Source organism: Urocitellus parryii, chromosome 4, assembly GCF_045843805.1.
Source record: "Urocitellus parryii isolate mUroPar1 chromosome 4, mUroPar1.hap1, whole genome shotgun sequence".
In the NCBI taxonomy this organism is placed as follows: Eukaryota; Metazoa; Chordata; class Mammalia; order Rodentia; family Sciuridae; genus Urocitellus; species Urocitellus parryii.
Window position 1 is genome coordinate 60,697,809 of NC_135534.1, and position 27,949 is coordinate 60,725,757.

General features: G+C 38.7%; 1 protein-coding gene, 1 non-coding gene and 1 pseudogene across 2 annotated transcripts; 2 read left to right on the plus strand and 1 right to left on the minus strand.

Annotated features, from left to right (window-relative positions):
- Positions 1–27,415, plus strand: LOC113178409 (tripartite motif-containing protein 5-like). Its single transcript, XM_077797599.1, is given in 9 exon segments — positions 1–79; positions 10,911–11,389; positions 11,949–12,044; positions 15,871–16,101; positions 21,182–21,204; positions 22,510–22,610; positions 22,879–22,905; positions 26,373–26,848; positions 26,850–27,415. Coding segments are annotated over 8 exon segments (1,506 nt in total). The 5' UTR covers positions 1–79; positions 10,911–10,969; the 3' UTR covers positions 26,982–27,415.
- Positions 12,312–15,038, plus strand: LOC113178167 (ATP-dependent RNA helicase DHX15 pseudogene; annotated as a pseudogene).
- On the minus strand, positions 20,959–21,032 carry Trnav-cac (transfer RNA valine (anticodon CAC)). Its single transcript has one exon. It is a non-coding gene; the product is annotated as a tRNA-Val (tRNA).
- Positions 27,416–27,949: the final 534 nt, after the last annotated feature.

The window sequence follows — 27,949 nt, forward strand, 5'->3', positions numbered from 1 at the left end:
GGGGGGACGCCCTGGTGGAGAGCCAATTTGTGGAGAGCAGCGTTTGGAAGACTTTAGAAGAAAACCCGGATTCGTTTGGGTGAGTTTAACTTCTTGCCAGGAAGCTGTTCTGAAAGCCTGCTGGCCCAGCTCCGGGATTCCCTGCTGAGAGCAGCCTGGGGGAGGGGTGCCGTGAAACAAGTTGGGAGTAAAGGGATGAAAGGCATTCACTTCCTGGAGGGACCTTAATTGTCCACGCTGAACCTAACCCTGTCTCCCTCCTGGTCTGGAATTTTGAATTGCACCTTGGTGAAGGGTGCCAGACTCCTTTTTTCCTTGGATAGATGTTCCCTCCCGCAACAACTGTGGCAGAGCTGGAGAGATCTTTAAAATTGAAAGCATAATGCCCGTCAGGGTAATAATGTGATCTGCAGCTACAGATCCATTCCCATCACCTGGGCCTGCATTCAGAAGCCCTGATGCTTTGTGGCCTCTTATCTACTCGCCAGGCCTATTTCACAGCCCCCACCCAGACGCGGAACTACTGCAGTTCCTTAAAAACAAAGAAAGTCCAGGGTTGTATATTTTCTCACATGTTGACTCTAAGGAGAACGAAAAGGATCTCCTGAAAAGAGAAGAGAGAACTGTAGGGTAAAAGTAGGGGAGAACGGGAAGAGGGAGAGAGAAGGGGCTACTGGGGATGGACTGTAATGAAGTTTGTTACATGCATGCATAAATGTGTCACATGAAACTCATTGTTCTCTATGTAATTAAACAATAAAAAGAAGTTATCACCCTTGCTCTTCCTTCCCCTTGAGCCATATCTGCCAAAAGCAGAACTCAGCTAAGAGTTAAGAACTGGTGAACCACATGGGAAACTACAAAAATGTCATCTTTTTTTTTAATACCAGGGATTGAATCCAGGGGTGCTTAACCACTGACTGAGTCACACATCGCCATTCCCTTTCTATAAATATCTATATATATATATATATATATATATATATAGAGAGAGAGAGAGAGAGAGAGAGAGAGAGACTCTCATTAATTTGCTTAGGTTGACTTTGAACATGTGATCTTCCTTTCTTTGCCTCCATAGTCAATGGAATTAATGCCACCTATATACGAGATGAGTTCTCCATTGCATGTTGAAGTTTGAACACTAGAGAAGCATGCAGATGCAAGCATATAAAGCAGGGTTTTATTTAAAAAGAGGTAACATAGACTTTGAAAGGATCCCCACGCAAAGACACTTCGTCGGGAGAATTCCAATTTTATTGCAAAAAGCTGTGTGCTTATATAGAACTAAAGGGGAGATGGTAGGGCTTAGATAAATGGCAGGATACCCGTTTATTGGCAAGTTCTTCCAGATATCAGTTCCCGCGCCCAGGAATTAGTTCTCATTGGGGCTAAGGTTCCCGCCAGCGCGGTTTAAAATTAGCACCCGCGGAAGAATTCACAAGGGCGGGAACTTTTCGTGCCACTGCAGAGAAGAAGAAGGTAGGAAGAAGAAGTCCTTAGACGCCATGTTGGGGTTTCTCTCTGGGGTACGGCTGCTGTTTACACTTTTCCCAACAGACTTCCCCCAGGAAGAAAAAGGGAGCCATAGCTTGTATCCTGGTATCTCCAGAAACAAGGTGTTCTGCCTTTTTATATGTCCTAGGCTTCCTTTGTTCTGCTCTCTTCCCCTTGTCTGTCTCCTTCCTGCTTACTTGAATAGGCCCAGGAATGCTCAGTGGAATGGCCAAAATGTGGGAAATAGGTGGGTTGTAGGGGGAAGGGCAGGATTGAGCAGCACATTAATTAACAAGTTTATAGCTGTCTGTGGGGTGGGACAATTCCTGGGACAGGTTACCTTAGCAACCTGTTGGAGCAAGGGCAGGTTCCTGATGAGGGTGCAGGAAGGGCTCTGAAGGAATTAACATTTCAATCCCTCAGGGGACAGACTCCAACTTCCAGGACTCAAAATTGGCCTCCTTAATGGATGGCATTAGAGCAGATTATGCTAAATGAAGCTAGCCAATCCCTAAAAAACAAATGCCAAAAGTCTTCTTTGATATAAGGAGAGCAACTAAGAACAGAGCAGGGAGGAAGAGCATGGGGAAAAGATTAACATTAAACAGAGACATGAGGTGGGAGGGAAAGGGAGAGAGAAGGGAAATTGCATGGAAATGGAAGGAGACTCTCATTGTTATACAAAATTACATATAAGAGGTTGTGAGGGGAAAGGGGAAAAAAAAGGCAGAGAATTGAATTACAGCAGATGGGGTAGAGAGAGAAGATGGGAGGGGAGGGGAGGGGGGATAGTTGAGGATAGGAAAGGTAGCAGAATACAAAAGTCACTAATAGGGCATTATGTAAAAATGTGGATGTGTAATCGATGTGATTCTGCAATCTGTATTTGGGGTAAAAGTGGGAGTTCATAACCCACTTGAATCAAATGTATGAAAGATGATATGTCAAGAGCTTTGTAATGTTTTGAACAACCAATAAAAAAAAAATGGCCTCCTTTATGGGACCTGACTCGATTTACCTATCTATACTAACTGCTTGTCTAATTCTGGCTTCAGAATTACAGGCGTGTGTCAGAAATGAGTGGAACGCGCTAGTCTTCTGAACCTACACGTTGCACATCTGTCGTGCCGTATATCACAGTATTTTGGAATTAACTTATTGTTTTTCAGTTTAAGGCCTCTACGGATACTAGATGACAGTGTTTAGCAAATGAAGTATAATTCAATTTTATTTTCCCAGCCTTTTTAGAGAAAGTAATCCTTTCTACATAACATCAGTACTTCCATCATGCCAAGAGAAACAGTTTACCTCAATCACAAAAGAAGAAAGTTCTGTCTGTGTTGCTTAGCTTTTTACAAACCTAGTTTGTCCTCTGGGTTCATTCAGGTTGTGCCAAATGACAGGACTCCTCTTCTGAGGCTGAATTATGTATCATTAATAGATGATGGATGCATGGACAAACAGACATAAAAATTTCTTTATCCATTCGTCAACCAATGGACAATTTAATTGTTTCCAAGTCTTGACTATGGTGAATAATGCCACAGTGAACATGGGAGTACAGATATCTTTATAAGAACATGATTTCATCCCTTTTGGACATGTACCCAGGAAGAAGACTTACCAGGCCATTTGGTAGTTCTGTTTTTCATTTTGTTGGGGTCTCCATATTGTCACATGACTACATTCTCACAAACAGTATGCAATGGTTCCCTTTTCTTCATGGCCTTGCCAATACTTTTTATTTGTCATCTTGTCTATAAAAGCCATCTTACCTGGTATAAGGTAATGTCTAGTGTAGTTTTGAATTGCATGTCCCTGATGATTAGTGATGTCTAGTACCTTTTAAGATATGCCTCTTAACCAATTTTTATGTCTTCTTTGCAGAAATATTCATCAGTTTCTTTATCCATATTTAAAATCAGGTTTTTCTGTTCCTGACTTGTATGAGTTCTTGGTGTAATTTTTATATCAACCAGTTATTTGATCTGTGCCTTACACATATTTTTTCCCAATCAGAAGACATTTTTATTTTGTTGATTGTTTCCTTTGCTGTGCAGAATCTTTTCTGTATGATTATTTTTTGATTTTGTAACGTGAGCTCCATGCCTCCCTCTGGTGCTGGAAATCCAACCCAGAACATCACCCTGTAGCCTGGATTTTTTTAAAAAATCATATAATATATAATTATAATTTTATAATTACAATTATAATCATAGTGGTGTTCATTTGACATAATCATATGTGCATGGAAAACATTTTGTTTCATTTCAGTCCCCACTACTTCCCCTTTCACTCTCCTCCCTTCTGTTCTTCTTCCTCTTCTCTACTGGTCTTCTTTCTGCAGGTGAAAGTCACTGTAGTATATTCCTTCATGTGTATATAGAACCATTTGTCAATTTCATTTCATGATTCCTCCCATTTCCTGTGCTCTTCCCTCCCGCTATCTCCTCTTCCTTTACTCCACTGATGTCTCTTTTCCTGCAATGCTCCCCACTTTTTCCCCTTTATTTTGGTCTAGCTTCTGCATGTGAGAGAAAATGTTCAATCCTTGACTTTGTGAGCTCAGTGCCTATTAACAGATGAATGGATGAAGAAAATGTGGCACATATACACAAGGGTGTTTTATTCAGCCATAAAGGAAAATGAAATTATGGCATTTATTGGTAAATGCATAGAACTAGAGTACATTATGCTAAGTATAGCCTGGATTTTTATTATGATCCAAACTATTATTTCCAAGGCCAATGTCAGAGAGCTTTTCCTCTGTTTTCTTTTTAATAGTTTTATTCCTTACATTTAGATCTTTTATTGGCTTTGAGTTGATTTTTTTTCTAGAGTTTAAGATAAGAGTCAACTTTCCTTCTTTTGCATTTGGAAATTCTTTTTCCCAGTACTGTTTATTAAAGAAACTGTCTTTTCCTTATTGTTTTTTTCTTGGTTCCACTGTCAAAAAATTATTTGACTATATACGTTTGGATTTATTTCTCGGCTCTCTACTTTGCTCATTCATCTGTGTGTACATTTTTGTGTCAGTTGTACTGTTTTCAGTAATTTTGCTTTGTAACATACTTTGAAATTTCTCAGGGTTGACCTTTTGAAGTTTTATTTGTCATTTCCAATGAATGTTAGGCTTGTTCTTCCTATTTCTGTGACTGATACCATAGAGATTTTTATAAGGGTTACCTTGAATTTGTGTATTGCTTTAGACAGTATGGACTTTTTTAAGAATGTTAATTCTTGCAATCATTGAATACCCGACATTTTTATGTTAATTTGTGCCCTTTTCAATTACTTTCTATAGGTTACATTTTATTGTGCAAATAATCCATGTCTTTAGTTACATTTATTCCTATTTTTATTTTTTATGCTTTTGAATGAGGATAGAATAAAATAGATCAGTAAAATGGCCAGGCAGTCAAGAAAATGGGCCCCTTCAACCACATCTGGAGGCTAAAGGGTACAACAGTGTACATATGAATGCACATGTTAAGGCCTATTTCAAATGTAAAAGACCTGAAGGCTCACCTGTGAGTACACCTACAACCAACTTCTTTGTCCCAGAGGTAGAAAATGGAAGGTAGAGGTGAACCAAATGGAAGTTACAGGAAGGAGGATGGATTACAGTAAGAAGGATTGAAGTGAACCTTGGATGCCTTTTTCCATACCCAGTTTACATAGATTTGCTCCATGCTCTGCCCTAGAACCATATATAAACTCCGAAGATAGCACAAAGTGGGATTGTATTTCTTCTGTATTTCTTCTGTTCCATTTACTTCCCTTCTGTGATTATCTGTGGATTTTATTCTGCAAAACTTGGGAATTTGGTAAAGTGGAAAATCTAGTCTCATCCCCCAAGTCTGGTTTCACTTTCATAAATGGAATGATTTCTTAATTAATTTTCAATACTAGGAATGGGAACTAGGCCTTTGCACATCCCAAGCTGCATTCCCAGCCTAATTTCTTTTTTGGGTGTGTAGGTGGGTGATCATTATTTGTGCAAAGAAATGCAGCCTGATTTTTCTATGATGATATTGTGTCTTGTGACTTTGCTGAATTAATTTACTGGCTCTAAGAGGTTTTGTGCAGTGTTTGGAGTTTTCTGTTATTTGCAAAATACATATAATTTTACCATTTCCTTTCCCATTTGTATAGTTTTCTTTCTTGCTTTCATCTGGTTGTTCTTCTTAGTACTTTTATAACAGTGATCCATTTTATGCTTTGAATGTAGTAGCCCTTGCTGCTCTGGCACTGCAACTTATTTTTAAAATGTCCATGCTTCTTTCTCTTCTTCTCTCCCTGCTCCTCCCTAATCTTTCCTTTTCCTTAATCTCATGGGAAATAGGATTACCTTTCTTCCCCCATGGTAGCCAGATTTATCAGTCCTTGGGTACACACCCACCATAGGAAGAAGTAACTCAGACTTTGGGGGTGGTACCAGAAGATGTCAGAAGTGACAATCTCCCAAATTAACAAGTAAATTACAACTCTCACAGAGCACACAGGGAATGTAGCCTCTGAATCACCTCTTTTAAAGCCCCCTTTCTGCTGATAGGCAGAATCATAGCCTTTGGTGCAGGAATCCCCCATGTTTCTCCTTTGCAAATAAAGCAATAAACCTTCTCTTTGTTTTGTGTGTTTTTTTTTTTTTTTTTTCAAAACTATATCCTCGTTATTGGATTGTCATCAGGGACAAGGACCGAGTTTTCAGCAGCACTTTCAGTACTATGGTGAACAGAAATGACAAATATGAACATGTTCTCTATCAGAGCTTTAAAGAAAAGCTTTTATCCTCTATTAATTATGTTATAAGTTATGGCATTTTTATATATGGTCTTTGCTATCCTGAGAAAATTTTTCTTTTATTCCTTTTTTTTTTTTTTTTTTTTTGGTGCTGGGGACAGAACCAAGGCTGCTTAACCATTGAGCAACATCCCCAGCTCTCTATTCTTTTTTATTTTGAGGCAGGGTTTCACTGAGTTGCTTAGGGCCTTGCTAAATTGCTGAAGCTGGTTTTGAATTTGTGATTCTTTTGTCTCAGCCTCCTTAGCTGTGAGATTACAGGTCTGCACTACCATGCCCAGCTTGATTCCTACATTTTTATAGCTTTTAATGATGAAAGGATGTTGTACTTTGTCAGATTTTTTTGTTTGTTTGTTTGTTGGGTAGCTACCAGGTGTAAGCAAAAATAACCAACATTGTTCCGCACCATAATGAAAATACAAATGACCAGGACCGAAGCGGACCTCAGCAAGCTCTCCTTTATTCTACAGGGCAGTCAATCAATTTGGCACGAGAGGGCTCATTTTCTGGTTACAGAAATGGCCTGCGGATTACAGAAGGAGTCTGAGTTTTATAATTTACAATGAGGGTGAATTAATCATTGGAGACTGTAGAGGTGCTATTGGAACAATCAGGGACCTAGTTGTGCAGGTTAAAATTTTAGCTCATGAAGGCAGTTGTCAAAAATTTGAAACTCATTGTCACTGGGAAAAGCTCAGAACTTTTTTTTTTTTTTTTTTCATGTTCACTGCTTATCTTCCTTCCTTTGGGACCCTTTGTTACCTAGAGTTTCACTATTGGCTTTTTACCTTCCAGAACTCATCTGCAATGGGAAAAAGGTAAAAGTCCAGGGCCTAGCTTTCCAATACAGGCCTCCTCCTTTCAGGATTGATTGTGGTTGGGAAGGGATGAATGTTTGCTTTTTTACCTTGGGCCCATTGTTTCTAGGAGAGGTTTAATATTTGGCTAGTTTCGTTTCCTCCTCCTGAGTCACACTGTCCCTCTGTTGGTTGGGGGTGGGGGATTCTTGTAGAAATATTATTTTCCATAGCCCTTCACCAGGGATTGAACTCAGGGGCACTCTACTGCTGAGCCACATCCCCAACCCTATTTAGTATTTTTAGAGACCATGGTCTCACTGAGTTGCTCAGCGCCTCAATTTTGCTGAGACTGACTTTGAACTCAAGATCCTCCGGCCTCAGCCTCCCCAACCACTGGGATTACAGACTTGCACGACCACACCTGGCCCCCATGTGGTTTTAATCTTTTGTTCTGTAATATTATGTGTCTTACTGATTTTGTATGTGCTAGTTTTTTATGCCACAGATAAATCCCACTTGTGTTTTGTTTTTATTGACATTGTTTCTTTGTTTGCTTTACTAGAGATCAAAACCAAGGCCTTGTGCATGCTAGGCAAGCACTCTACAACTAAGCTACATCCCCAGCCTTGATATTTTTGTTCAGGGTCTCACTAAGTCGCACAGGCTAATTTTGAAGTTTCGTCCACCTGTTTCAGCCTCTTGAGTAGCTGGGATTACAGGCATGCACACCATACCAAGGTTCCCAAATTCATATATTTTTTTTTTCTTCTGCCTGAGCTAATCTACTGTTGAAATTCTCTCCTGCAATTTTAATTTCCTTTGTTGAATTTTCAGTTCCAATATTTCTCTGTGGCTCTTTTGTTAAGTTTGCTGATTTTCTCCTTTGCTCGTTGTTGTTTTGAAATGCTTTGGGTGCAGTTTGTATATTTTCATTTCCTTGGGGTCACTTACTGGAGGTTCCTTTGATAGATTCCTCTTTCTTTGCTTCTTCACACTTCTTGAGTATACATGTGGTTGTCTGCATGTTAGCTTTGCAGATTATCTTTTGTGGGGAAAGACTTTCACTTCAGGTGACTATAAGAGTGCCACTTGAACAGGGTGGGGTGGCTCTGGTTTTAGGTAGGCATATTGGTGGAGTCTTAATGTAGCTCTGTCAGCTGTAATCAATGTGCAAAGTCTGAATGTGACTCAGTGGCCTGCACTGCAAGAACCTGTGGCAACAGCCATGGCAACACAGCTGGTGTCCTGTCTGTAGCTTTTAGATGCCACTTGGGTTCCAGGGTACATATGTTCAGAGTGGTTGCAGAGCCAGGATCTTGGACTTAGAGACTTGTGGAACAAACTTCTGTTGAACTTAGGAACTTCTGGTTCATGAGACCATTAACAAGGGTATATGTAGGTCACCCTTACAGCCCTACCCTGAGACTCTGAGGTGTACTCTAGCAGCTGAGGCCCAGGGAGAGAACATAGCTATGGCTCTGACATGGGGTGGAATGGGGCAAACCCTCGAATCTATGCTAAAATTTACATGTTGTAAACTTAATCCCCAATGCTGTTGACAGGTGGGCCCTCTAAGTGATGAGGTCATGAGGCTTCTGTCCTCATTAATGGATTAATGCTGTTATTACAGGAGAGAGTTAGCATGGGAGTGAGGTGCTGATGAGTTTGGCCTCCTTCCCACTTGTCTCATATTCTGTCTCTTTCATATATGCGCTTTACTTTTTTTTGCCCCAAGATGATGCCCAAGAAAGCTTCAGCAGACATAGATCTCTAATCTTGGACTTTCTAGCCCTTACAACCTAAGAAATAAATGGTTTTTTTTTGTTGTTGTTGTTTTTAAAGAATTACATAGTCTCAGGTATTTTTTTGTAGCAGCACAAATATGGACCAAGACAGCAGGATTCTGAGGAAGCCCAGGCTCTGGGGGCCATGGTGCAACAGCAGCAAAGACCTAGGAATGTGGGCCACAGCTGTGGCTTATGCCTTGCATTTCCCATCTCAGGAACAGTGCAGTGATAACACCTTGTCCTGAGAAGATGGGGCACCACAGCAGTTCAGGCCTCAAAGATGGTATGGCACAGAGATGACTCCACTCCCGGGAGGCGAGTGCCTCAGCAGCTCTGATTCCAGAGTGCAAATTTGGTTCTGAGGAAGAAGGGCACCTCTGCTCTTTGGCCTGAAGAGCAGGATGGACTAGCTCAATGGGCGCTCTGCTTCCCTGAGAGGTAGGCACACTGTCAGATTGGCCCCAGGACACACAGTTGCATGATTCAGTCAAAGCTCTGTTTGGGGTGACACAGGAACTTTTTTAGACTGATATTTTTCTCCCTATTATTAGAAAATAGTCCTTAAGTGTTATATACTTGAGAAGTGTCACATTTTCTGTTTCCCGCAGACTTATATGATACCAAAGCCCTACAACTCACTGTACATCAGGCATTCTGGAAATTTTGTTCATTTGTTTATTTACTTAGGTACTGGTAATTGGATCATGGTGTGCTTAACTACTAAGCCACATCCGTAGCCCTTTTATTAATTTTTTATTGTGAGAAAGGGTCTGAACAAGTTGCTTAAGTCTGCACCAAGTTGCTGAGACTGTCCTCAAATTTGTGATCTTCCTGCCTTGACTTCTCAAGGTGCTGGGATTACAGGCACATGCCACCACACCAGCCTATGCTAGCAATTTCAAAAACATTGAAGAGCTTGTGTCATACATGAGTAGGCTCTTCATAAGGGTGATTTATTTTACCTAACACATTTGTCCCCTTTTTCATCCCATATTCCCCTTCATGCTTTTTAGGTTTGTTAAACCTTTGTTTTCACCTTGGAATTCTTGGAAAATCTTCTATTTGCCCCTTTTATTTAGTCTTGCAGCAACTTGCCCATCTCTCTAGTAGTGGTTGTCATGTCTGCTCCTTCTGGCTATTTAATTTACTATGCCTGTCCAGTTGATTAATCCCTGGTTGTTTATACTGTGCTTGGGCTCGTCTTACGTTTTTGATATTTAATCTAGTTGCTAACACATCGTCAGTGACATTTTGTAGAAGAATTGCAAGACCAATAGGTAACTATGCAGTTAGCTCTTTTGTCTTGGATTAACTGTAATGTAGAGAGGAGACTTCTAAATGGACCCTAAATGGAATAAGTTCATCTCACCTCAATGTATTGAAGATAAATCACATTGAAAATAGTAAGTCACTTAGTATCTCTATTCACACATCTAGTGAAAGGATTATAACTTATGAGGTTCAGACACACTCCCAGGAGCACACACTCATTTTTATTTATTATGTGCTTTTGATAAGAAAAAAATAGCATTGCATAAGTATCAGAGAAGATGGTGTTTGAACTCTTGGTAAGGTAGTCAGAGCAGCTCTTTGTGATAAGATAACAGGTAAGGAGTCATACTAATATCAGGGAGCTTTCTATACTGGGAAAGAGCAAGGGTGAAATGCCTGAGGCATGAGTTGTTTGGTGCTTTTAACACTGAGGATGTGTTTTTGGCCAGGGGAAAAACAGGCAAGGATAGATGGTAGGTTACACAAAATTCTTGCTAGAACAGGCCTCTATTTCTCTGCCTTTCCAGTAATAGTAAAGGGAAATAATAGTCGTTACATATATGAAATTTATCATGTGACGTGACCTAGTTGATATTTATTATGAAAAGATCTTACACAATGTTACCAAACTCTGTTCTTTGTTTCTCCTCTTTTTTAAAAATTTTGGTCTGGGTCTATTATCATTTCTACATAGTCAGTATCCATTCATTCAACCTTTCTTACTCTGCCCACTTTTGATCTTCCAATCATGTAGGAATCTGAGCAGAAGGAATCTCAGAAGTCAGGACAGGCAGGAGCAGGAAAACAGATGTTATGGCTGCAGCAATCCTAGGAAATGTAAAGGAGGAGGTGACCTGCCCCATCTGCCTGGAGCTCCTGACACAGCCTCTGAGCCTTGACTGTGGCCACACCTTCTGCCAGGCCTGCATCACTTCAAACTATGAGTCCATGATGAGTCAAAAAGGGGAGAGCAGCTGCCCTGTGTGCAGAATCAGTTACCAGTTTGAGAACCTGAGGCCTAATCGGCATGTGGCCAACATAGTGGAGAGGCTCAGGGGGTTCAAGCTGAATCCAGAGGAGGAGCGGAAGGTGTATCACTGTGCACGCCATCAAGAGAAACTCCTACTCTTCTGTAAGGAGGACAACACGGTCATTTGCTGGCTTTGTGAGCGTTCTCAGGAGCACCGTGGGCACTCCACATTCCTCTTGGAGGAGGTTGTCCAGGAGTACCAGGTAAGAGATCAGGTGGAAGAAGGACAGAGACAATATCTCTTCTTTACACTCGTCTAATTACATTGTGTCATGGAATCGATGCCTGTGATTTGTTTCTATGCTGTGCTATGCTTACCTTCTGAGACCTAACGGATGAATTTTTATCTTCACTTAATTGCTAAGCCTGGAGTAGAAACTCTTGGACAGGGAGCATAAAAATACAGCACCTTGTGCTAGATGTATAGAGATTTCGAGTCCAAGAAAAGTTCTTTCAGCAGAAGAGTGAAGGAGAAGGGTTGATATATAAGTTCTTTCCTTGCTGCAACATCAGGTTCCTCTTCTAGTGCAAAAATATATAGACTACTGTTGGTGAGAGGTTGGTAACATTATTTCCAGAGACTTAGAGAAGACACCTTCCACCACAGGATTTCTTACAATTCATAGATTACCATTGTCTGTTCACACAATTTCCGAAAGCTCTAGTTTCTTCTGAGATCAACCTGATTTCTTCCAGGTTTATCCTCTCTCTAGGTGCTAAGAAAATTCTTCCCTTGACTCTGGTGTGGTTCTTTTCTCACAGGAGAAGTTTCAGGAAATGTTGCAAAACCTGAAGAGATCCAAGGAAGAAGCTGAGAAGTGGAAAGTTGACATCGAAACTGAGAGAACTTTCTGGAAGGTAGGAGGAAATACTTTCTGAGGGAATTAGCTAGAACTCTGGGCAGGATCTTCTTTATTTCATGTCAGTCTATCACGTGGAAAGCATTTGAATAATCCTCTTTGCCCTTTTCCTTTTGGAGTGGAGGCTGGAGAGTGGGTACATCACAAAGTAATACAGCTGTTTGGAGAGAGCTATTCACAGGGAGGCACTCCAGTGAGGTTGGCTTGCATCCTGTTGCTGTGGTGCTTTTTGAGACTCTGATTCTACTGAAGGAATACTTTGGCAATGGGTCATGGTTCTGTCTTCAATGTTCAGCTTTTGGCAGAAGTTCAAGAGTGGAATGAGGAAGTTGTAGCTGGAGGGTGGGCATCCCCAAGAGTTAAGTGGTTCTTCTCCACTGTGCCAATACAGTTGCCACCTTTTTTCTTTTCAATTCCTTCCAAACCACTTGCTCAAAGACTAAGATGTCCAAATAGCGCTGGTTGGACCTACAGGAGGATAACTCCTCCAACCAGAAGCCTGCAGGGAACATGAGAAAGAAGGACTGAGAATTTGATAGAGGACTTAGAGAGCAAGAGAGGGAGAAAGAAAGCTAGAAGAAATTGTGAGCTTCAACCAATTGCTGTGCTTATCAGTGCTGAATTACGACCTTTAAAAGCTTCTCATTTATCTCATTCAACACATTCTGCTCATTCAGCACACACACTGGACATGCAGGACACAAATCACTTCTGCAGTGTATTAATCCACTCACCAGTTTATCCCATATACCTTGATACTATGATATTCTAAAGAAATGACTTCAGCTCTTTGTTTGAATAGGTTTACAGATATGCTGGTTATTTGTTATTTGTTCTGGTTGGTGAGTCTGGGTCTGGTAAGACAACACAGCTCCACAGTTGTGTGTGGAGTATGTGCGATCTTCACCAGGACCCAAGAGGGGAGTTGCCTGTACCCAGCCCAAGAAAGTGGATGCAATGAGTGTGGCTCATAGAGTTGCTGATGAAATAGATGTGAGGTTGGGCCAGGAAGTTGGTTATTCCATTTGATTTGAAGGCTGTAGTAGTGCAAAAACTATACTTAATTATATGACCGATGAGATGTTACTTCATGAAGCCATGACGATCCCCTCCTGGAGCACTATGGTGTAATAATCGTTGATGAGGCTCATGAAAGAACACAGGCTACATATATTCTCATGGGTGTTTTAATGCAAGCTGTAAGACATTGATTGGATTTAAAGGTTATAGTTACGAATACTACTCTACATGAGGGAAAATTCATATTTACTTTGATCACTGTCCACTATTAATTATGCCTAGCCTCATACATCCTGTTGAGATCTTTTATACTCCAGAACCCGAGAGAGACTATCTTGAAGCAGCAATTCAAACAGTGATCCAGATACATATGTGGGAAGAGGAGGAGGGAGATCTACTTTTCTTTACCAATCAAGAAGAAACTGATGAAGCCTATAAAAGAATAAAGCATGAGGTTGATGTTATGGGTTCTGAAGTTGGTGACATTAAAATTATTCCACTGGGCTGGGGTTATGGCTCAGTGGTAGAGCGCTCATCTAGCACCTGTGAGGCACTGGATTCGATCCTCAGCACCATGTAAAAATGAAATAAAGATATTGTGTGTCCACCTACAACTAAAAAATAAGTACTTAAAAAAAGTTATTCCAAAAAATATGAATTGTAATGCATTCTGCTATCATATATAACAAATTAGAATAAAAAACAAAATTTTTGTAAAATCAAGATATTTCTAAAACAGTGTACAGAATTGAGAAAGCCATAGATTTGTCTAAATTTTCTTCTCAGTTTATCTAAGTGTTATCGTCAAGAATATTAAAAAAAAAAAAATCATTCCACCCTTCTCTGCACTCCACCCCAGCAGTAGCACCCTCCACCTCCCAATAAATAAAATGGAGTAATTAGAAGAATGTTGGTTGTGTCAACTAACATTGCAGGACATCACTGACATCACTGTCACTCTTTTGGTGACAGCTATTAGAGCAGCTTCAGAGCTGCTTGAGCTAGACATACCAAACCTAGGAAATGCTTCAGGATTTACACAGAGAAACATGATAAAATAGGAATGCAGAATAACACCTATCCTGAGATTGTGCATTTTAATTTAGCATCAGTGGTGTTACAGTTGAAGAAACTTGGTTTTGATGAATTGGTGCATTTTGATTTTATGGATCCACCAGCTCCTGAAGCTCTGATGAGAACCCTAGAAATGTTGCATTATCTGGGTGCTTTAAGTGATGATGGAGCTCTGACTGAATTGGGATCCATGATGGCAGAGTTTCCTCTAGATCCACAGCTTGCTAAAATAGTTATTGCAAGTTACAACTACAAGTCTTCTAATGAGGCCTTATCTATTACTGCTATGTTGTCAGTCCCACAGTGTTTTGTTTGCCCCATGGAGGCCAAGAAAGCTGCAGATGAGGCCAAGATGAGATTTGCCCACATAGATGGAGATCATCTGACCCTGCTGAATGTCTATCATGCTTTTAAACAAAATCATGGGTTGGTTCAGTGGTGTTATGGCAACTTCATCAACTACCAGTCCCTGATATCCACAGACAATGTACGCCAGTAGCTATCTCGAATTATGGACAGTACTTCTATGCCTCATAGAAGTACTGACTTTATCAGCAGGGACTATTATATTAACATAAGAAAAGCTCTGGTTACTGGGTATTTTATGCAGGTGGCACATTTAGAAGGAACAGGCCATTACTTAACTGTGAAAGGTAATCAGGTCATTCAGTTGCATCCCTCTAGAGTTCTTGACCACAAGGCTGAATGGGTGCTTTATAATGAGTTAGTTCTAACAACAAAGAATTACATCTGGACATGTACAGATATCAAGCCAGAATGGCTGGTGAAAATTGCCCATCAATATTATGACATGAGCAGTTTCCCACAGTGTGAAGTAAGGAGGTAGTTGGACTACATTATTGCCAAACTTCAATCCAAGGAATACTCGCAGTACTGAATTCCATGCATAGAACTGAAGTTATACAGAGGAGAGCTTTAAAAGATGAATGAATTCAAAAGTTCAAGTTGTGCTCTTCCCGTAGGTTCAGTAATGGCCTTTAGGCCGGCTGTGGTGATGCACGCCTGTAATCCTTCCGACTCAGGAGGCTGAGACGGGAGGATGGCAAGTTCAAAGTGAGCTTCATTAAGGCGAGGCATTAAGCAATTCAATTAGACCCTGTGTCTAAATAAGATATAAAATAGGGCTGGGGTTATGGCTCAGTGTCAAGTGCTTCTGAGTTCATTCCCTAGTACCAAAATAATAATAATAATAATAATGGCCTTTATTTGAAAGCTTTTTAATTTTTCTTTACAGTAAGTATTCCAATTTGATTTCATAGATTTAAACATTTATGCCTCCCCTTTGTGTTGACATGCAAGGTCATTGTAGTTGTTGAGATTGATTTTAGATGTTGTAAAATGTTACGTCTTCTGCTTATGTAAATACCATCTTCTGTCTCAGTACATAGGCAGTAACTTTAAAAAAGTCTATTATACTAAAAAAAAAGAAAGTGAAATGAGGAGCAGATATGAGTGTCCTGAATAGCTGAAGCTGAGGCACACCCAGGTATCCCACTGCAGCTCAGGTTGAGTCTGGACAATGCTGACCTCAGGTCATTGTTTTGGAATGTCATGAAGGAAGGGAAAGGGAAAGATCGTCCTGCCTCAGAATCTCTCCCTTGGTTTCAAGACTACCTTGTGAGAACTCTCCATGTAAAATAGTTCTTTTTATGGTTCCTATTCCCAGTCTCTCTCTCTCTCTCTCTCTCTCCCCCCACCCCCCCCCCAAGAACAAAATACAGAGTGAAGTGGAAAATGTCCAGGTAGAGTTTGGAAAACTGAGAGACATCCTCCAATCTGAGGAGGAGCAGGAGATTCAAAAACTGAAGAACGAGGAGGAAGGTATTATGAACAGCCTAACAGAGTCTGAAAGTGAGCTGATCCAGCAGAGCCAGTTGGTGACAGATTTCATCTCAGATCTGGAACATCGGTTGGAAGGGTCAACAGTTGAGATGCTGCAGGTAAGACTTTCAACTTCTCTGGGCCCTGAAGTGCCTCATTCCCAAATCAATTATGAAGCTTATGGAATAAGTAAATGTGTAAATAGCAAGTAAAATAATCCAATTTTTTTTTTATTTTATCGAGTGCAGTTCAAAAGTTAAACCTTGGGGGGAAGATCCACTGTAACCAGTGATATTTGGTAGGCCCTGTTTTCTGCTTTTTTAAGCATCTTTGTTTTTTGTTGTTTTTTTTTTTTTTTAAAGAGAGAGAGAGAGGGGATTTTTAAAATATTTATCTTTTAGTTCTCGGCAGACACAACATCTTTGTTTGTATGTGGTTCTGAGGATTGAACCCGGGCCACACGCATGCCAGGCGAGCACGCTACTGCTTGAGCCACATCCCCAGCCCTAAGCATCTTTTCCTCAGCTTCGTTGCTGACAAACAAATGGCTTCCGGTTACAAGAGATGTGTCTATCATTTCCCTCATAGAATGAGTTGAGACTTTCCCCTTTCTGTAGTTCCTGGGGCGGGGGGGGGGGAATTGGAAGAATTGGTATTATTTCTTCATTAAATATTCAGTGAAATTTACCTGTGAAGCCATCTCAGTCCATTCTGCCCTTTTGAGTGCAATACAAATTTTTAAACTTTTTTATTGGTGTCTGGCTGTTTTAGATTTATACTTCCTGAGTCTGTTTTTGGTCATTGATATCCTATAGGAATTTGTTAATTCATCTGATTTTCAAATATGTAATACTAATTAATCATAAGAATTTTTTGTATTCCTTTTAATGTCTATGTGTCTATGTATTGACTGTATTTTTTTTCTTTTTTTTTTTTTAAAAGAGAGAGTGAGAGAGGGGAGAGAGAGAGAGAATTTTTAATATTTATTTTTTTAGTTCTCGGCGGACACAACATCTTTGTTGGTATGTGGTGCTGAGGATCGAACCCGGGCCGCATGCATGCCAGGCGAGCGCGCTACCGCTTGAGCCACATCCCCAGCCCCTTGACTGTATTTTAATTTACAGAAAATGTATATATTTATCACATATGTGCCCAATTCTTCCTGCCCTTTAGCACCTGACTAGCCCCATTTTAAGTCTTCTACTTATATGAGATCATTTTCTGCCCATTCCTCATACTTAAATGAAATCACGGGCTGGAGATGTGGCTCAGCGGTAGCGCGCTCGCCTGGCATGCGTGTGGCCCGGGTTCTATCCTCAGCACCACATACCAACAAAGATGTTGTGTCCGCCGAGAACTAAAAAATAAATATTAAAAAAATTCTCTCTCTCTCTCTCTCCTCCCTCACTCTCTCTTTAAAAAAAAAAAAAATGAAATCACGCAGCATTTGTTCTTAGTGCTTGTTTCATTTAGTGTAATCTCCTACAGGTTCATTTCATGTTGCTGCAAATGACAGATTTCTGTCTTTTTTAAAGCTGAATAGTATTCCATTGTGTGTGTTTGTGTGTGTGTGTTAGAGAGAGAGAGAGAGAGAGAGAGAGAGATTTTCTTTATCCATTCATCCTTTGATGGGTGCTTAGGTTGATTCCAAAGCCTGGCTATTGTGAATAGTGTTTTAGTAAATCTGAGAGATATCTCATGGACATACTTATTCATATACTTTGGATATAGTTCCATTTGCTGGGTGGCTGGATCATTTTTAATCTTTTGAGGAACCTCCATATTATCTGTCATCATAGCTGTGCTCATTTACATTCCCCCCAACATTATGCCAAGATTTCCTTTTCTCCGTGTCCTTCCAATGCTTGCTTTTTCTTTGTGCTAATAGTCTTCTTACCAAATGTGAAGTGGGATCTCTCAGTGTAGTTTTAAGTTGTGTTTCCTTGATGAATAGTGATTGTGAGCATCTTTTTCATATATCTGCAGTTTGTTTGTCTTCTTTTGAGAAGTGTCTGTTCAAGTCCTTTGCCGGTGTTTAAATTGAACATTTGTTTTTCTGCTTTTCAATTATATGTGTATGTGTTCTTTATATATTTTGGATATTAATCCCTTAAAAACATATGCTTTGCAGATGTTTTCTCCATTCTGTAGCCTGTCTTTTCATTTGGTTGATTATTTCCTTTTCTGTGCACAAGCTTTTTAGTTTGGTGTAATACCATTTTTCTAATTTTGTTTTTGTTGCCAGGGTTTGGGGTTCAGTCAAAATATCATTACTCAGACCAATGACATGGAGTACTGCAGTATGTTTTCTTCAAGTAGTTTTATAGTTCCATGTGTTATGTTGAAGTTTTTTTATCTACTGTGAAATGATTTTTGTATGTGGTATGATATGTTCTTAATTATCATTCTTCTGCATATAGTTATCCAGTTGTCCCAATGCGATTTATTCAAGAGACAGTCCTTTCTTCTCCGTACTTAACCCCCAGCACTATGGGTTGATCCAAGGGGAACTCTAGCACTTAGGTACATCCCTAGCCCTTTTTATTTATTTATTTATTTATTTATTTATTTTGAGACAGGATCTTGCTAAGTTGTCTAGGCTGGCTTGAACATATGATCAAGTCACTGGTTTAGTGGGCATTGCTGCTATGCGTGAACCTTCTGTGTACTCTTGGTACACAGCGTATTAAAAATCAACTGACCATAAATACACCCATTCCCACCAACCTCCAGACTCCCTATTGTTTTCCATTGACAAGTGAATCTGTTTTCATTGCCATGTTTTGTGTCTTTATTAGCATAGTTTTGTTGGGGCTGGCACACTCGCCTGGCATGTATGCAGCATATGTTCGATCCTCAGCACCACATACAAACAAAGATGTTGTGTCTGCCGAAAACTAAAAAATAAATTAAAAAATTTTTTTAAAAGATTACAGATCAGGGCTGAGAATATAGCTTTGTCAGTAAAGTGCTTATTAAAAAAAAAAAAGCAGTTTTGTTATAGATTTTAAACTCATTGTGATGCCTCCCGCTTTGCTCCTTTAGCTGAATTTGAAATATTTTAATGTTTCTCTATTTCAGTTTTTTCAACCCATTAACACCACATATCTTTCCACTTTTTTTGTCTGTTTCAATTTTTGTATCAACTTTTTTATAGGTTTCAGTATATAGATTTCTCATTTCCTTGTTAACTTTAAGTACTTTATTTTATTATAGCTATTATAAGTGGGGTTTCTTCATTTCTTTTGGATAGTTGTTAGTATAGAAAATCAATTAACTTTTGTATATTGATTTTACATCCTAGAACTTTACTGAATTAGTTTTTTATTCTAATATTTCTGTGGGTGTGTTTGTGAAATCCGTAGGGTTTTCAATAAGATCATGTTGTCTGCAACGAGGAAAAATTTAACTTCCATGTTGGATATCTGTTTCTTCTTTTACTTGCCTAATTGCTTGGGCTAAGACTTTCTGTACTATGTTGACAAAAGTGGTGAAAACGGGCTTTTTCCTGATCTTGGAAGAAGGGTTTTCACCATCTCACTGTTGATTATGATATTACCTCTGAGTTTGTCATGTATGGACTTTATTTTATTGTATATTCCTTCTGTAATTAATTTGTTGAGAGTTTTTTTATCATGAAAGGATATAGAAGTTCATGATATGCTTTTTGTGTATCTTTTGAAATTATCATATGGTTTTAGTATTACATTCTGTTAAAATTTGTATGTTGAAGCATCCTTGCATTATGAGTCAGGGTCTCACTAAGTTGCTTATGACCTCACTGAATTGCTGAGGCTGGCTTTGAACTTGTGATCCCCTGTGCCACTGCACTTGGCCTTTCTTTTTCTTTCTTTGGTCAGGTTAGTTACATTTGATCACCTTTATTAACTCTTAAAGGAACATTGTTTTCATCTATTGTTAGCCTTTTTATGACATTTATTTTTGCTTGATGTTTATTTGACAATCTCTATTGTGATAAGGATATGGAGACCATAGAATTCAGTGCAGTCACTGAAATAATTGTGTTTATATTTACTACTTTGTTATTTGTGTTCTATATTTCTTCTGAAGTTTCTTGGTATTTTTCTTCTCTTAAGTGCCTTTTTGTTGTTGTTGTTGTTGTTGAATAAATATATTCCAGGATAGAAATTTAGTCTTCCTGGTTTTGTAGCTGTATTTTTGTTGTCTCCTTGCTTGATCTGGTGATTATAAAATGCACCCTATTCTGTCTCAATCTACTTCACATCAATACTAACTGAATTCCTGCAAAATATAGAAACTTGGCACAAATACTTCATTTCCTTCCTCCTTCTTTGGGATCTTATTGTTATACACACACAATATACATATATAAATTATCAAAGTAGTACCTAATTATTGTGTTAATATATTTCCAAATTATTAAGAAGTAATTTGGGAAATGAACTATAGAGTTTTTTATACTTTATATCTTTCTATGAATTTGACCCACGTGTTGAAGGAATTTTGGTTGCAACTGAACATCTCTCCATATTGTGCCACGCACCATGGCACATGCCATAACCCCAATATTTTGGGAGGCTGAGGCAGGAGAATCTTAAGTTCCATCAAGGTCAGTCTCACTAACTGAGGGACTGTCTGGGTTCAATCCCCAGTGGGCCCCCCGCGCCCCCCCCAAAAAAAATCCACAAAAAGAAAAAAAATCATCAAGCTCATGTGTCAGCAACACTCTCTAAATTCTCTTCTGGTATTACATCTATTTCCCTTCATTTTTGAAGGATTTTTTTTTTTTTGCCTTATGTGGATTTCTGGCATTTTCCTCTTTCTTTCAGTCTTTTACTCAACTTTGGTTATCCAGAGTCTGCTTATACTTGGCAAATAATAGTATATCAGTCTATGTAAATGTGGAATAAGTGAAAGAATTGTGTATTATTTAAATTATCTCATGGGGAGCCATAGAATGGCTGGCTTGAACTTATCTTTTTATTTGTGTGTGTATGTGGTACTGAGGATTGAACCCAGGGCCTCGTGCATGTGAGGCAAGCACTCTACCAACTGAGCTATATCCCCAGCCCTTGAATTTATCTTTACTATTTTGTTAATCACACTGTGACCATCTCTGTTCTCAGCTGAGCAGGGGCTGGTGACAATGTGATGAAGCTTGGTCAGTGAGGACAGTCTGTGATTTCATAACTTGTGTTTTTCCCCCCTTCTTTCTAGGATACGAATGATGTCATGAGAAGGTATGTGTGGGATACCAGGGATGATCATTTTGTGTAGTAAGAAGAGATTTGTAGTTAGTAGAATTATCTGATGTTCAGTTAGAATACAACATCTCCCAGATCAGGTAAATTTAGATATAGTATTATCTTAAATTTATAGTCACAAATCACGATTTGAGTATTGTATAAACTAGACAGATTCTATGATGGGGACTTGGGTTATAGAGTTCAGAGTTTGAAACAGTAGTTGTCCTGGGGATAAGATGTTCTAATATCAGACCCCCTGTGGCACCACCATTTCTTGCCTCATGTGCCTACTTCTAGCTCTGTTGCAGTTTTAATGCCTGCTTTATTTACTGTAGGCAAGACTTTTCTTCTTTGTCTAATAAGTACTAAGAATTACTCGTTGGGACAATTCCTGGATGTTTGTATGTTTCTTCTGGGAATAAAGGAGACCAAGGGCTTCTTTGTGATTTCTATTTAGATTTTCACAAACAAACTAGAATCCCTGGATAATTAAAAATCTTGACTGAAGTTGAAGTTGGTCTATCAGGGATAAAGTGTATGAAAGAGTTTCTGTATGTACAAGCATCTTCCAGTTGCATGATAAGGAGTCTGAATTGTCAGGAACTAAGTTAAAGGTGCCAGAAGGCACTGCCTTGGTGTGCAAGGATAGCAGCACACCAGAATCAGTTGATCCATGTGCATCAAATACTTTGGGAAAGGTGCATATTTTCAGAAACATAGAATTCAGACTAGTATGAAGTTTGTGTTCATAGTATTGCCCTTGCCAAATGTTTGACATTTTTCCCCAGAGAATATGAAACCTCAGATGTCACCTGAGGGCTTCACTATTCGTAATAAGCTTTGACCATTTCCAGATATGATTCTTACATTTCTTATTTCTCAAATACTCAGGAGCCAGGACCTGCAGTCTTAGTTTCTGAACATTTTCTTGAGAACACACATTCATAGCACTGATATTCCTCATATTCTTTTTTTCTTAGACACCAGAGTTTCGTAAAATCCAATATTTCACCATTGACCATGCATTCTAGGAGGTAGAGAGAGAGGGACAACTTGATTCATTTTAGAAACTATGCTTCTGAGATGTTAAGACCCTCACAAGATCACAAAGAAAGTAAATAGGGAGGTGACCATGAAACATTTCTTAGGAGTTCAGAGTTAGGAATCTTCCCTTCCCTTCTCAGGATCCTTGGTGAAGAAAGTTCAAGTGCATCAATGGGGTGAAATGATGGAAAGAAATCGTTGTTGTCGGGTGGGACCACAAGGTCTGAAGTGTGGCTCAACTTTTTCCATCCCTAGGCATAAGAACTTAATGCTGAGGAAGCCAAAAACTTTCCCCAAGGAAAATAGAAGAGTATTCCAAGCTCCTGATCTGAAGGGGATGCTGCAGGTGTCTCAAGGTGAGAAGAGCTAGGTTAAGTGTGTGATTCTAGTGGTGGCAGGTGATAGATGGGGAAGAAGGTGTGGTTTCTAGGTATGGGTAGAGGAGACAAGGGAGAGTGGACTCTGTGTTCACAATGTGATCATATTTAATGGGGAGTGGCCATTCATCCTCACTTGCCAGTTTACTACCCTATGATATCCCTCCTCCTTTTCCTAATCTGGAAAGGGAATGGATTTCAGTGCTGATACCTTTGTATTTCACATTATGAATTTTTATCATTTCAGAGCTGACAGATGTTCAATGCTACTGGGGTATGCAGAAATTACTGTATTATAAGCCAGTCTTCTCAATGTCTTTCAGAATTGATTTCTCTGATAGTTCTCATGTTTTAAGGTCCATGTTGCTCCTTCCGACAGTTACTCACATACCTTGTTTCTTCAGTGTTCTATCTCTATGCCTTTTTTTTTTTTTTTTGGTAGTTGTAGATGGGTAGAATGCCTTTATTTTATTTGTTTATTTTTATGTGGTACTGAGGATCGATTCCAGTGCATCATGCATGCTATGCAATCCCTCTACTGGCAATGTCTTGGCTGGGCACAAGATCACGAGCCACCACACACCTTGTAGATTCAAACAGCAATTCTTTATTCCGGAACTCACACCGGCCCTGTACAAACACGTTCTGGGGAAATCCAAGTTCTGCCCACCAATTCACGTCCCAAAATACTTTCTCAATTCCATGAGAACTCAATGGGAACTCAGGCAGCAGGAATGCCCTATTCCCAGCAGCAATAAACTTAAACCTGGAACTTCCCTAAAACCAGATTCTTAAACTGGGACGGGAACGCCCTAAACCCAAGGAGCAGGATACTTCCTCAAACCTGATCAGCTCTAAACCCAGATCCGCCCTGGTCCTTGAGCAAGGTCACCTGTGGAAACAAACAGAACCCCGACAAATCACTGGGTCAGGACCTTTCCATTGTCCTGTTAGAATATTCTTCCAAAGTACCTTAGGCTTATGTACATTTTTTGGGTACATGTGTCTTTCCGCAGCACTAAGTCCTGATGAATCCAAATTTAGAAAGTTTAGAGTAAAAAGGGTTATTTTAAGTTTATCTTTGGGGGATATATACCCCTTTAAGATCCTTTTAAATTTAAGTCTTTCAAAAGCATTCTGCCTTAGTTTTTTAGAATTACTTTAGTCCTTATGATTTTTTGATATGGTTTTAAACTAATTTCCTTCTAGTTTAATGTTTTCTAAATTGGCTCTTGTCTATAAATTTTAACACCCTCATCTAAGACCTCTAATTTCTGCACCACCAGAAATTAAAGTTGATGGGCTTTTTGAAAAAAAATTACTAATAATCTCATTGTTCTTTTATTTTATCCAATATTTGACTTTAAACTTCTTTTACCTTTTTCTATCTTGAATGTCTGTATCTAATAGTTGTCTTAGCCTTTTGCATTTTCTATCTGAAATATCTTTATTTGACATTTTTAACCATTTTTTATCTTATTTCTATCTTCTAGTTTTCTTCTAAGGTTTTTATATTTACACTTAGTTGCTTTTTTCTCTCCTAGTTTTTTTTTGTTTGTTTCCTATTTTGTGGGTTTAAAATTCTTGTCTTTCTACATCTTTTTTATCTTCCTATATCTTTTTTATCTTTCTACATCTTTATCTTTTGTTTTAAACTTTCTATACTTCTGTCTTTAAAGTTTTTACTTCAAATTTTTAATCTTCTTTATTTAAATATCTTTTATCTTATTATCTTCCCATTTTCATGGGTTTTCTTTCCTTGTCATGAAGGCATCTTAACCACCTTCAATTTAACCTTTTAAAGCCTTTTGTAATGTACTTAAACATTTTACAACTTTTTACTTTACCACACAAAGATTATCTCATCTCCCTCTTTTTGGTCTAATGAGTAAAGCAATCTCCCCCCCACCCCCCCATGAAGGTATCTCGACCACCTTCAATTTAACCTTTTAAAGCCTTTCAATTATCATCTATACTGTACTTTAAAATGTACTTTTTCACCACCTACAGCTTACTCTTTTATATGAGGTTTAGATTTTGTTTAAATTGCTTTAATGTTAGTTTACATGGCTGCCCTTCAACCAAAGGCTTTTTTTTTTAAACTCCATTAAGAAGCTTTGTCTCAATCTGCCATGTACAAATACCTTTTTTCTTCTTTCTTCCTTTCTCAAACTTTTAAAGTAAGTCTAGTTTCCTCAAAATCTTTTTAAATGGCATTTTACAACTTTTTACTTTACCACAGAGATTATCTCATCTAGAAACATTTCTTTTTCCTTTAACCTTTTATATTAAAATATATTTCCACATCTTGAATCTTTTTATCTCTTTTTTAACCATTAACCCTTTTTATAAATTCACATTCTGAAACAACCCTTATAAAATTTTTTAATTTAGACAAATTACTCCACTTTAATAAGATGAAATACTTTCATGTTTTTTATGGTACTATAATACTGTAATTGAAACCCAACTGGAACTTCTTATACTCTTTGTATATAAATTACACATGATAGAATCTTAACTCTAAGTAACCTTGTTTTAGCAAAGACACAGACCAAAGCAATATTAAACGTTTTTCTATATACCAATTTATGGAAACACGCATAATGTTTAAATATATTACCTTATGGAACTTAATAAGTAAAGAGTACTTGGTTTTATATTTAGTGGTTGATGTTTTAACACTTTAGCTTTGTAAATTAATCAGATGTCTGTAAAAACCAAGATCTTAGACAAGTATAGTAAACAGAACTTTCTTATTGAAGAAAAATCCTTCTACAGGATACCATGATGATCCCATTGATATACTTAATAACTCGTCTTTAAAAAGCCATGGGCTACATTTTTGTATTGTATCAACATATGCCCTAATTGTTCTTGGTCTTACTGGGGTGCCTCCTTCCTCTAACAATTTCTCTTCCTCGGAGGCGAACAACTTCAAACCTTGAGTTAACCATTTTCCCCAGTTTGCCTGAGAAAGTTCTAGGAACAGGCAACTTGAAATAAAAACAAAATAAATCAAAACAAGAACACATTGTTTTTTGAAATGCTCACCCATTTTTCTGCTCTCCTTCAGGAGCAAGCAAATTCACTGACCTCCAAGTTTCAGACGTTCCGCGTAAGGACCACCAAATGCCAATGTCTTCGCTGGGCACAAGATCACCAGCCACCACATTCCTTGTAAATTCAAACAGCAATTCTTTATTCCGGAACTCACACCGGCCCTGTACAAACACGTTCTGGGGAAATCCAAGTTCTGCCCACCAATTCACGTACCAAAATACTTTCTCAATTCCATGAGAACTCAACAGGAACTCAGGCAGCAGGAATGCCCTATTCCCAGCAGCAATAAACTTAAACCTGGAACTTCCCTAAAACCAGATTCTTAAACTGGGACGGGAACACCCTAAACCCAAGGAGCAGGATACTTCCTCAAACCTGATCAGCTCTAAACCCAGATCCTCCCTGGTCCTTGAGCAAGGTCACCTTACTAAAGCATACATGCAATGTCCCATCGAATATCCTCTAAGCAACATGGGGTACCCTGGCAAGGAAATTTCGAATTCGTCATTCCTACTTGGCAATGGCCCTCAGCACTCTACCACTGAGCTACAGTCCCAGCCCTCTCTATGACTTCTGATCAGAATTTATTCCACTTCTTAAATTCTTCTCAGGATTCCTTTAATAAGATCACAAATAAAGCTAAATCGTAGCTGTCATGTAACTCTAATTTTTCTACAATTCACCTGACACTGTCTCCAAGCAACAATCCAAATATTGTCATTTCTAAGGATCAGAGACAATTAAGATATGTAACTCCCTACTCTTGAAAGCATGTATTTGAACACTCACGCAAGCGTGGGAATTATCATGAAGGTGTTCTGGGCTACCCACCTATCACATCAGGAAAACATTACTGGATGGTAGATATGTCCAAGAAGAAGGCCTGGTATCTGGGGTTGTGTGATAGAAGTTATTTTCAATCCTCAAATTTCCAAGGACAGAGTAAAAATTATCAACCTAAATGTGGCTATTGGGTTATAGGGCTTCACACATTTGAATATAATGCTTTTGAGAAGGATGCTAGGCTTCCCATATTTGAATATAAAGCTTTTGAGGAGGATGTTCACTGTGATCCTTTGACCTTGGTCCTCTCTGTGACTGTTCCTCCACAACACATTGGGGTTTTCCTAGATTATGAGGCTTGTGAGCTTTCATTTTTACAATGTTACAAACCATGGATTTCTTATCTATAAATTCTCCAATTGTTCCTTTTCTAAGGAAGTTTTTCCTTATTTCAATCCTGTGACATGTCCAGAGCCCATGACACTACACTGGCCAAGCTCTTGAAACTTCTTACTCTCACCCCATCTGTGTAGTGCCTCTGGCCCTTTTGTGTATCCCATGCACCTGAGCTCACCTGCACCATTTTATCCACCTTTCCTTGCTGTCTTCAGCATTTCTGTTAGGAAGTCTTTCACTCATAGATGTGTATAAGGATTTATAAATCCTCATATGAGGATTTATCCCTCCATCATCTCCCATGCTTCCAAGGCAAAATGACCATTAAATAATCCTCATTAAATAATCCCATTGTTGAGGTAACACTTCTGCCAAATCTTGAAAACTCTTTTTGCTACTGACAGAAGATGAAGGAGAGTTTTCTACCACCTTTCTATATTATTGAGGGCTATGCATAGGAGTACCTCTCTGTAGAATGATCCCTTAACCCTATGTCAGTTTACCCATGATGCTTCTTATTCATCAAGGAATCAAGGTGTTAAGAAGACGTAAATGGTATATACTAACAATAGTTGTTTTGTATATGGAATATCTATGTTCAGATTCTGTCCCTTTACAGATTAGCCGTATAACCTTGAATAACAATAACAAAAATGGATGTGCTTTTTTTTTTTTAATAATGATTTTGGCTTAAAAATTGTATCTGATACTTTGTCTCAGTGTGAGAAAATAAATGAAGTACAAAGTATCTTTTGAAGTGTCCCAATGAGTATTTGTTCTGTTAAATACCAGAAAGTATCAGTGGTATCAGTATCCCATGAAACAGGTTGTGTGAAAGGGAGCTAGGAATGACTTTTTACTGGAGTCTAATTTTTATGTCCTAGATACTAATACCAAGACCACCTATGTGCCAAGTATATATTATGTATTTTACTTTTTCAATTTGTTTATTTGTTTTGCTTTTCTAATTCTGGTGATGCCACATGTTGGTCCCTATCAAGTAAATGAAACTAAATTGTAAGGGATTCAGATTACCATTTAAAAGAAATAGATAAATAATCCTTATGAAACTCACT